Source organism: Engraulis encrasicolus, chromosome 21 (genome assembly GCF_034702125.1).
Source record: "Engraulis encrasicolus isolate BLACKSEA-1 chromosome 21, IST_EnEncr_1.0, whole genome shotgun sequence".
Lineage (NCBI taxonomy): Eukaryota > Metazoa > Chordata > Actinopteri > Clupeiformes > Engraulidae > Engraulis > Engraulis encrasicolus.
The window spans coordinates 27257572-27269674 of NC_085877.1; the positions used below are offsets into that span (position 1 = coordinate 27257572).

Sequence of the window (12103 nt, forward strand, 5' to 3'; positions counted from 1 at the left end):
CGGGGGCTTGCATTCCACTACTTGTGAGTTCAGGCGGTGCCTGGCAGACAGACGTGTAGGGTAGCCTCCCTGCGAAACCGCCTTGACAGTCAGCTAGTTCTACACACTACAGAAATGGCGGAGGGAGAGTTGGACGTAGACTCGCTGATCTCCAGACTGCTCGAGGGTGAGTTTCTCAGCCGCGCCGTCGCCCGTTTTGAACAGAAAACGAAACAAAATCCTTCATATGTTGTTTTCTTTTGTGGCACACATTTCAATGACAACTGTAAGCTGGCTATGCTTGTTCAATACCGCCGCGTTATCAAAGGGGAGCCCGCGTACTGCTTTCATATTGGGCCGTCACTTATTTTGCAAACGGGCACACCTTTTTGGTTACAATGTCGCTCTGTTGTATAGGCTAGTTATTATTTTGTGCATTCTGTGTAACGTGTCCTCCTCTTCAAAAGACCGTATGTATCCAGCCTTAATTGTGTACAACCAGTTGGAGGTATGGCAAGCTGTCAAAGTTGCAGAAGTTGATTGTTATTTGTTGCGGTCACCTATTTTTCCTGGACTACACAGTTCACCCTGTTGAAGGGCTCGTGCAGGGACGAGATAGACTACTAATCAATTAAAGGATATCTCACTGATACAGCATTTGATACAGTCGCCGAATTGTGATGCTTCTCGCCATCTTAGAATGACTCCAGATGGGGGAAAAGGAGATGTCTTTGCCTGGTCCTTGTCTCATATTGACTCGCGAAGGATATGGTTTGGCAACATTCCGATAGGCAAGAATAAGTAAATTGCCAGTTGGTGGAAATTCAAAGTTTTGCTTTAGGCTATTAGCTGTTCCAATCTATTTAATTCAATGTACCACTGTAAAAAACAAACCTTGTTATGTAGGGTATAATATGTAATAGCTCACTATAGCTCAGTGAAATATTGCCATCTATTTCCATCTATGCTGGTTTACCATGATGGCAGTGGTGGCAGTGGTTGTTGTCTGGATATCTGAAAGTGGGCTTTTGTTCTGTATGCCTACACTGGTCAGATTATATTGAATTCCTAATGTGAAGTAAAGCCAGTCTCCTCCACCATATTGTCAACTGACAGGACAATGTAATTTTGCTGAGAGTTTGGCCTGGCAAATTAATACTATTGGTCCATTTTTATATTTGGACAGCAAGAAAGTGTGTGTGTGTGTGTGTGTGTGTGTGTGTGTGTGTGTGTGTGTGTGTGTGTGTGTGTGTGTGTGTGTGTGTGCGTGTGCGATAGAGGCGCGTGCGTGTGTGTGTGCGCGGGTGCGATAGAGGCGTGTGTGTGTGTGTGTGTGTGTGTGTGTGTGTGTGTGTATGCAGAATGTGCACAAATGGCCCAAACATTATGTTGTTCATGCTTCTGATGCACTAAGAACAGGTACTTTGTGCTCTGCAATGAATCGGCTGCCTTCTTCATCACCGGAAATGTCCAAAACAAGAAAATTCAATTAAAAGAGTTGCGTAATCTTTCACAAATGGCACCATATAGTCCAAGATGTTTTTGTCTTACATTAATGATAATGATGTTCCATCCCGGCCTAGATACATTACGGTCAGCCAAATTTTACTTCTCTATTTTCACTTGTTTGTTTATGTTAAAAACTTGATTTTTTTTAAAGTATGTTAGTCCTCCCCAGTAATGGGATCAGAAACATTTCCACATTGCATGTTACATTTTTATTCACTGTGATAAACAAAGTTTGGCAAATTTACCAACGAAGTTGGCCTGTGCACCAGTTTAACAGTAACTACCACCACCAGTCTTAAGCCTAGCCTAACATACATTTTGAACCTGTTATCAGACTAGTCTAGCAGGCTGAAGACCAGTTGGGTTCGTCCCTGTCTGGGTTCTTTTGCAGATTAGGCGGCATGCTGGCTTGTACATGGAGATAGCAACAAAAGGCGCGTAGACTACATGTTTGTTTGTGCATGCTTTGTGTGTGTGTGTGTGTGTGTGTGTGTGTGTGTGTGTTAGACATCTCCTCTTGTATGATTCGGTCGTATAGTATGACCTTTCACTGAAGAGGTAGCAGAGGGAGTGAGTGACATTGAGTTTATGTGTAGTCATGAGTGATTGCTCATACTCCTTCTGTGTAGCACACATGCTGAAGGTATTGTGGCAAAAAAGGGTAACACTTCAGAATAACGACCTATAGGAGCTTTATAAACACTTTATAAATAGTGAACTAATTATCAACCAAATGCTTACAAATGTTTATGAATGGGCAAGAGTTACTATGTTAACACAGCACACAGAACAGTCCCATCGGTCCTCAAAGTTTCTCCTCTAAAGACCAGAAGGCATGAAACCACATAAAACTCACACAGTATAAGATGATTCCCACTCCATTGTGCAGTTGTAGTTTGGTTCTTACTCATTTATATACATTTGCAAAAGCTTTGTTAAATGTTAACTATTATTAAATGTTAATTAAGTGTTTATAAAGCTTTTTTGGGTAGTTATTCTAAAGTGTTACCCAAAAAAAGTTCAGACGCAAAACCCTCTCAATGCAATTACTCTAGTCAGTAAGAAAACAAGGTTGGCTATCTACCTCAAAAGGCCTCTTAAATGTTATTGAGTACAAGTACAGCACCAAACAAAATGAGATGGACTGATTTTTAAGTAACTTACAGTATACAACATTAATAGAATTTATCGAAACCCATCAGAAATGCACTCAGAGGGTTTTGCGAATCCTTTAAATAATTAGATATTGGTCAGTCATTGCTCGTGAACCTTTCTCTTGTGTAAGTGCTGAAGATGTGAGGATGAAGTCGACCATGATGATGATGATGATGATTACGATGATGATTATGACAATGACTAATTTTCATGGCATGCCTCTGCAGTTGTACTCTCAAATGCCTCATTGATGAGGTCAACACGAGGGAGCCAATGAGAGAGCAGGCCTTTGTCAGAGAGTAGGCTGATTGGGCAAGGCCAAGACAGGAAGTTGGGGCAACATTAGGTGCTTATCTTTCCTCAAAGCACCCAAGGGAGTGTTCCCTTTGATGATCTCAGCCCTGCTGTGTGTCATTCACCGTACTACTGGTCCATGCAGGCCCATGTTTAGCCTTGACTTGTGGCATATTGAGTGCAGTTAACATGCATAGAGTATTCTCCCTTTCAAACGGAATATTGTTAATATTCCATTTAAAACAAATAACAGAATATCCTGTTTACATGCGTGGAACAGTGTTCTGCAACTGGAATAATCCACCCAATAAAGCCACATTCGGAATGAATTAATGGTTTACATTGTTTGTGTGCAGACCGTATACTGTCATTATTCTGTTTAAAGTCGGACTATTTCCTGCTCGCAACTACGGTCAATGAGCAGCATAGTGTTCTGGAACCCGGAATATTCCCCACATTCAGAATGAACAAAGAGTTTAAGCTTAAATGGCTCATGCGCAAAACGAATGCAGCCAAAGATTCCATTTAAAATCAGAATCTCCCTTCCATGTGAGTGCACTCAATAAATAGATGAGTTGGTCTCGTAATTGAAAGGTTGAATGTGTGAGTCTTGTACCTGTTGAGAGTTAGAGTGTACTTCATTGTCCCCAGGGGAGGAACTGTGTCTTTGGCTTCAATCACAGCATCACATAGGGGCAATTCCAGCGTTATGGATGTGACATTTGGACTCAAAATGGCAACTAATGACTGAGCTAGTTTTTATTCTTTCCCAGTATTAAAATAAGTGTTGTATGTTTTAAAGACCTCCCATATTGGAGAAGTGACGGGGGAAAAAATATTCCCATAGTACATGTACAGCACAAGAAAATGCCAAAAATGTCATGCGTTATGGATGTGACAGAAAAAATACCCCATTTCTCAGGTGATAACAGTTTCACAGACTTTGATGAAAATGTGTTAACATAATATCCAAATGTAGATATTCATTTGATAAAAGAGTCTTAGTGGAACATGAAAATACATTTTTTTAAAATATTTTGTATTACATGCAGACTTGGGGGAAGAAAAATCAGCGTTATGGATGTGACGGAATTTCGTTATGGATGTGACGCGTCTGAAATCCACATTTTATATGTTCGAGAAATCAATGATAACCCTTTGATTATATTTAACAACCCTGTATACAAGTTAGAACTATCCCTTAAGTTCCTAAATAAGAATTTAGATGGGTGGTGTTTTGCCATTTCATGGATTTTAGCATAGCCTAAATGTCAGCTGTCGAAAAAGTACAAAATTGTCCAAAATCCCCCAAAATGACCCTTTTTTGACCATTTAAGCTAAAATATTGAGTATGGGGGGACCCACATATGACATACAGGTTCATCTTATGTACCTCTGTAATATAGAGGCCTTGGTGTCATGTTAGATATTGTATTTTTCAATTAAAAGACAAATTCCTGTATCATGGTCTGGTTGACATTTCCATGGAATTGCCCATAGGCTACTAGTACTCACACACCCAGATAACTCATACATACAAGGTAGTACATACAGTACACAAAATAACAACATAAAAACATTGAAAACATGAATAGTGAGAGTATGGATGAGCTCCTAAGTACGTACGTACCCCCTCGTCCATGGTTGAGTTGCCCTTCAGCGAGGTAACTAACCCCGCATTGCTCCAGGGAGGGACTGCAACTAATACCCTTAACCTAAATAACTACAGGTCGCTTTGGATAAAAGTGTCTGCTAAGTGCAATGCAATGTAACATGTGGCCTGGTGTAAGTTGTGTTTTCTGGATTGGCACAACAATGGGTTGGAGGTAGTGAATAGTGGATATCACTATTATTTGATGCAGTCTACGTAAGAGTGTCATGTAACTGTCATAAGAATGGCATGACACATGATGTTGTCATAACATGTCATTTGTTTTTGGGAAATGCCATGACACCCAGTGTGAACTTGACATTCCAAAAAGCTGAATGACAAATGAAGAAAACAGTCGCAAATATCAATAATGCGCCATTAATGTACCTAACACATCATGCCCTTCTTAGGAAGGTTACACAACACCTTTATGTGGACCACGTCAAATAAAAATGTTACAGGGCAGTGATAGTGAACCCTTTGTCACCACAGCGAACTGTAACTGTGCAACCCCCCCCCCCCACACACACACACACACACACACACATGACATTCTGACATTCAGATGAGATTGTCATAAACTAAGGGCCACCATTTCACGGCGGAAATGCATCGCTTAACAACAGTCAATAGCAATCCCTTCTGCTCTCTTGATAACCTCTTGAGGTAGCCAAAATACAGGCAGTGCCAGGAGCATTGACCTTTCGAAGAAATTACCCACAGGGCCTCTGTTGATGCCGCCCCTATTTCTGTTGTGAGGTATAACTTAGTGCTGTGGTGGCTGAAGACTTTTTTTTTTCGCCGGCGTAAAAATGGGGTGTCAATATTGTGAGTGAATTAATGTAAATCCAGAAAGAGTAATTTACAACACAGTGGGGTCAAAAGTCAGTGTCAATTATGCAGGTGGCCAGTGTGATTTCAACTGAACAGCTCTTAATATTCACACCATATTGAGTAAAATCAGCTCTGAAGCAGTTAACAGTTCCTATTTAGCGTGTAGAATTCTACACACGTATGGGTGACGTCAAATCGTGGAAAATTCACCTTTGGTCATGGTAAAGCCATGGGAATAATTTAGAAATTTTGCTGGCAAAAAAGCCATGATGACATAGAGAGTATTGTGTTGTGGCCTTCCAGCACAGCCTTGCGCGCCAACCTACGTACTTCCGCCAAGAGAATGGAAATTAAATGGTAGTATTATGGGATGGTCAGGACCAGGCTACTTCCAGCATCCATCATGCAGCCTTGTAGCCATTCCTGGAAGGTGGGAGCTGTAAATGCAAAATGAAATGAGATCACGCACACATTCAACTTACAGTACATGTAACACACACACACAGAGACGCAGACACAGACACACACACACACACACACACACACACACACACACACACACACACACACACACACACACACACACACACACACACACACACTCGAGTAGCGCAAGCAGACATGCACGCATGCACGCACGCACGCACGCACGCGCGCACACACACACACACACGCGCACACACACACACACACACACTACACTACATTACACTACAACTCGGGTCGTGCACACACATTACAAGCACTCCAACTAACTCATGCATACATACAAGCACACTTAATAATGCATACTTACAGTCACAACTCATACAAGCTGACACACATGTATGCAAACACAAGCACAACACGCTTGCAAAAACATGCATACACATTCACACACCCTCTGACTAACAGACATGCTTATACAAGGCTCTCTCTCTCTCTCTTCCTGTCTTTCTCCCTCTCTCCATCTCCATCTCCATCTCCATCTCCACCTCTCTCTCTCTCTCTCTCTCTCTCTCTCTCTCTCTCTCTCTCTCTCTCTCTCTCTCTCTCTCTCTCCCCCCCCCTTTCTCTCTCTCTCTCTCTCTCTCTCTCTCTCCCCAAGAGAGGGGAGCACAGTATGGGGCAGGAACCAAAGTTTACGTAATATAGGCTAGTTATACTCAGCGAGGGAGAAGACATGACGAGAAGAGAACGGTAAAAGAGAGAATGGAAGATGGAAATGGAAGTGGGAGAAGTGAAGAACTCTGAATTGGGGATGGTAAAATGGTTGCAGTTTAGATGGTTGCTTGCTCTCTGTCTGTCTGTCTGCCTGTCTGTTTCTCTCTCTCTCTCTCCCTCTCTCTCTCTCTCTCTCTCTCTCTCTCTCTCTCTCTCTCTCTCTCTCTCTCTCTCTCTCTCTCGCGCTCTCTCTCTCTCTGACACAACAGGACACAACTGCTGAGAACCAACGTGAGTAAGGGACTGCATTTGTATGCAGTTGTATGTTTTGGTGTGTGTGTGTGTGTGTGTGTGTGTGTGTGTGTGTGTGTGTGTGTGTGCGTGTGCGTGCGTGCGTGTGTGTGTGTGTGTGTGTGTGTGTGTGTATGTGTGTGTGTGTGTGTGTGTGTGTGCGTACGTGTGGTTTTTGGACATAACTGTGGTCGTTGAGGGTTTCCAGATGTGGTGCGAGCAAAAAAAAAACCTGCCCAAGTTAAGTCCTCTCACTCAGACCAGGCCAGAAAAGCCAAGCCTGGCCAGCCCAGCGCGCGTGCGCACGCACGCACGCGCACACACACACACACACACACACACACACACACACACACACACACACACACACACACACACACACACACACACACACACACACATATACACACTATTGCTCAGTTCATGCCAACTCAGTTATGCGCCGGTTTATAGGTTTTATGGGTTTAAGAGAGAAAGTGTGTGTGTGTGTGTGTGTGTGTTGGGTTGGGTTGGGTAGGCTATTCTGGCCTGTGCTTTGGCCGAGAGAGAGGACTTAACTTGGGGAAGATTGTCTTTGTTTTGTTTTGTTCATAGTTAGCCTCCGAAGAATCTCCATGTACTTTTCCACTGCTGGAACCATGGACACACACACACACACACACACACACACACACACACACACACACACACACACACACACACACACACACAGACACACACTGGACGCAGCAGGCTGGGCATTTATGGATGAGTGGGGGTTGGCGGGCTTGATGCATGCTTGAGAATTGTGCCTTACATGCTGATGCTCTCGCTTACACACACACACACACGCACAACACACACACGCACACGCACACGCACGCACGCACACACGCACACACACTGCACACGCACACCCGCGCGCGCCAGTGAGTCCGCCCTGACACTCCAAGCTGACTGTTAGGCCTTCTCATTGTTAGCAGTGAACAAAGGCGCACAGTGTGGGGAGACGTCGTTTTTTCGTGTCGTTGGTGGTAGATCACCACCACACCAGCGCTTGGTGAGAGAGAACACAGCGAGAAGCCATTTCTCCAGACACTGCAGGCACGTCATCCACACCCCTGTGGTTGTTTGTTGTTGGTGGTGGTGTTATTGTCGTCGGCTTCTGTTGTTTATCCTGTTGGAATGTTGCCCAAGTCTGTTTCACAAATTGGAGTTGTTAGCGTCGATCACATGATGAGTTGTTGCCCCTAGTTGTTGAGTTGCTTTTTCTGCGGGCTGGCTTCATTGCTGATGTCAGTGAATTCATGTAGGCTAGAGTTAGACAGTGTGCTGGGCTGTGATTGTGTATTGCAGACAGTGTTATGCACATCATCTGTTGTTGTTGTTGTTGTTATTATTGTTGGCCCCTGTTGTTTATCCTCTTGGAATTTTGCCCAAGTCTGTCACAAATTGTAGGCTAGTTGTTGCCCATATTGGCCCACATTGGCTTTCCACTGTAAAACATTTCAGCCCGTTAAATTTAAAAAAGTAAGTCGCCCTGCTGCCATATGTAAGTTAACTCCACTTGAGAAAGCTTTGAGTTTTGTTAAGCTTGAAGTTGAGTTAAGTTACACACTTAAGGCAGCAGGGCAACTTACCTTTTTATGCTTAACTGGCTTGCAATGTTTTGCAGTGCATGTGCTTTGGCTTTATTGCTGATATTAGTGTATTCATGTCGGTTAGTGCTGTAGTGATGTATTGTAGGCAGTGTTAAGTAGGAACGTCATCAAGTAAGGATGCAAATTATCGATTAATTCATTAATCGTTAGTTGATTGCCTTATTGATCGACTTACGATTAATTGATAAGCGTCATTTTCCCCCCGACATCTCAATGCTTCTCGAAAAAAAACCTTACTAAATCTAAAAATTAAAATAAAAAATGGAGATAAAATACTAAATTTAAATTCATTCTATTTCAATTCTTAAATCCAAAGGTGATTTAAATATTCCCACTATTCACACCCCTCTTAACACACTCTTCACATGCCCATTCCACCTGGGTCTCTTGTCAGTTGATTTGACGATTAATTGCGATTAATGTTTTTTAATCGATTAACACATTGATCTTTTAAAGTCGATTAATCGATTCATCTTTTGCATCCCTATCATCAAGGCAGTGTTGGTGCTTGTTGCTGTTACTGTATTGCTGTCGTTGTTACTGTATTGTTGTTAGCTACTGTATTTTCTATTGTGGGGTAGACAGTATACAGTGGCAGTATATTTTGCACACTGACATTACAGGCAGACAATCCAGGCAATGTTGTCATTGTTATTATAACTGACTTCTGTTGTTTATCCTTTTGGATCTTCGCCCAAGTCCGTTTCGCAACTGTTTGATTTGTTGTACAGTAAGCAATCAGATGATCGGCGGTTGCCCACGGTGCTTCAGTTAAGCTTAGTAAGTCTCCATGGCTCCATTAAAAACAGTAGGCAGTACGGCTGTCACAATATTCAATAGGTCAATATATCAATAGCTAGGCCTACAAGAAAATTTTACAAGCATGATAACTTTTTGTCCACGATAAGTTACATATATTTGCGTGCTTCTTTGTTTTCCTCGTCATTCTCTCTTTCTTTACCCAAGAGACTGAATAACGATATGCAAATTTCACTCGCTTAAACGTTGGTGTACATTGATTTTATCCCATTGTCATTATATTGTTTGAAAATGACCACGAGAACGATATATATGACGATATATATAACGATATATATATATATATATATATATATACAAATATAAGGCCTATCATTTCTCGCAATGATTTCTTGGCCTATTTATCGTCCAACAAAATGTGTTATAGTGACAGCCATTGCAGGCAGTGTCCTGGAGTTACTGTAAGTTGAGGGTGGCCCATTCTATTCTATTACATTCTGTTCTGTTCTGTACTATTCTACTCTATTCTGTGCTATTCTATTATAGTCTAATCTAGTCTAATCTAGTCTATTCATTGATAGTGCTCAACCTCTCACCCATATCATGATCTGAAAGCAGGGGTGAGTCAGAACCTTCAAAATGGCTGTTGTAATACTCCTGTAAGGACTAAGAAGTTTCTCTACACTCAGACATCTGCGCTCTGCACTATATTTTTATTTATGTTTTTCATCCAGTGCTCTCTCTCTCTTGCTCTCTTCAAGTTCCCTCAAAATCTCTGAGGTTGTTTTTTTCTGTTGTTGTTCCATCTTGTTTTTCATTGCCTCATTCATTCTTCTTCTTCATTCTTCTTCTTCTTCTTCATTCTTCTTCATTCTTCTTCTTCTTCGTCTGCTTCTTCTTTTATCCTTGCCCCCCCCCCTCTCTCTACAAGTGTCCTCAAAATCTCTGAGGTTGTTTTTTCCGCTGTTGTTTCATCTTGTTTTTCATTGCCTTCAACATTATTCTTTCTCCTTCTTCTTCTTCTTCTTCTTCTTCTTCTTCTTCTTCTTCTTCTTCTTCTTCTTCTTCTTCTATTCTTGCCCTAATGTTTCTCTGTCTCTGTCTCTGTCTCTGTCTCTGTCTCTCTCTCTCTCGCTCTCTGTATCCCCCCTGTCCTAGTCCCCCTGTGCTGTATGCTGTGTTGCTGTATCCTCTGCTTGATCCCGGTGCAGTGTAAATGTCAACAGGCACAGCTGTCCAGGGTAGTAATGCCCTGACCTTCGCCGTGACACGCTGTTTGAAATGGCAAAAGACACTTGCAAGAGACATCAGGGGGGATTTAATGACAGCCATTAAGTCCCCTGTGTCCCCAACTAAAGACCAGCACACATATACAGTATAAAACACCTACATTCAGATCGGAATACATTTTCAATATTAATTCGACAGAGTAGAACTAAATATATGTAAAAATCAAATATCAATACACTATAAATTCTACTCTCTAACTGTTGAATTTACACTCAGTCAACACTTGTGGGTTTGAATGTATAGAGTGTGTTTTGGTCCTATACTCTCAGGTGCAGAATTTGCACCAGAAAGTTTATTGTGATATGCCCCAGGGCCGGACATGCACGGGACTGATTCATGAGGTGTATGTAGGCTTACAGTATATCTCATGTTATGTAAAGGTGCCGCTTCGGATTTCTGTTTTTAGATGCCTCGGGCTGTGTTTCAAGTTACTGGTATAAATCGTAAAACTATATAGGCGAAAGTTAATTACGATCATAATACTATCCTGAAAAATGCCTTGACTTGTATGACGTGTTGGTGGTGTGCATCTGAGGTTTTGCTCATGTTAAAACCTGAGCATAGTGCAGCTTCTGTATCCGTATTGGAGGCTGTTTTCTCATAGGCTCTCTCACTTCTCCTCCTCCTTCTTCTTGTTTCAGCTGACCCATTTTCCCCACTTCCATGTTCTCTCTCTAACTTTCTTTTGCTTTCTCCCTCTCCACCACTCTTTCCATCTCTTTCCATCTCTCTCTCTCTCTCTCTCTCTCTCTCTGTCTCTCTCTCTCTCTCTCTCTCTCTCTCTCTCTCTCTCTCTCTCTCTCTCTCTCTCTCGATTATCCCCCTTTTCCCCTCCCTTCTATTTGACCATTTTCTCTTCCTCAGCACAGCTGTTTTGGAGTGTTTTTCATGGCCAAAGCTCTACTGATTGACTGGAAGTCATTTGGAGTTTAGAGAGAGGAAGGGATGGAAGAATAAGAAGTAGAGAAAGGATGGAGAATGAGGGAGAGAGGGGGATGGATGGAGGGAGAGAGAGAGGGAGGGAAACTCTGGAAAGGCTTGAGTCTTGCGGCTTTAGAATACTTGCAGAGTCAGCTGCCAAATTCAGACCAAGACTTCCATGGAGCAGGCTGACACTCAAACACGCCCCCACTCTGTGCTCCACCAATTCTACAGTTCCTAAACCAGGGTGGGGGGACCTGTGTCTTGAGGCCATTTTATCTGGCCCCCAATATAATTTCAAGGCTATGCAGCTTCACATGAAATATGACATGAAATATTACATATTTCGTAAAGGAATCTCAGAAATTACATTTGCAATCCAATTAAGTTTTATTATATACAGTAGTCTCTCTCACTCTGATGTGTGTTACCCCCCTCTTTATTGTAAAACTCCACAGTAGGGATGCAAATTATCGATTAATTCATTAATCATTAGTTGATAGCCTTATCGATCGACTTACGATTAATAGATAAGCGGCGTTTTCCCCTTGAAATCTCATTGTTTCTCGCAAAATTAATTAAAAATTGTGATAAAATACCACATTTAAATTAATTCTATTTCAATTATTTAATCCAA

General features: G+C 42.0%; 1 protein-coding gene across 1 annotated transcript in view; it reads left to right on the forward strand.

Annotated features, from left to right (window-relative positions):
• Positions 1–58: 58 nt before the first annotated feature.
• The window catches only part of LOC134437059 (serine/threonine-protein phosphatase PP1-beta catalytic subunit), a 56631-nt gene continuing 44586 nt past the window's right edge, over positions 59–12103 (forward strand). The window contains exon 1 of the mRNA XM_063186492.1: positions 59–166. Coding sequence (XP_063042562.1) covers positions 115–166 — 52 coding nt within the window. The 5' untranslated portion in view covers positions 59–114. The remainder of the gene's footprint in view (positions 167–12103) is intronic.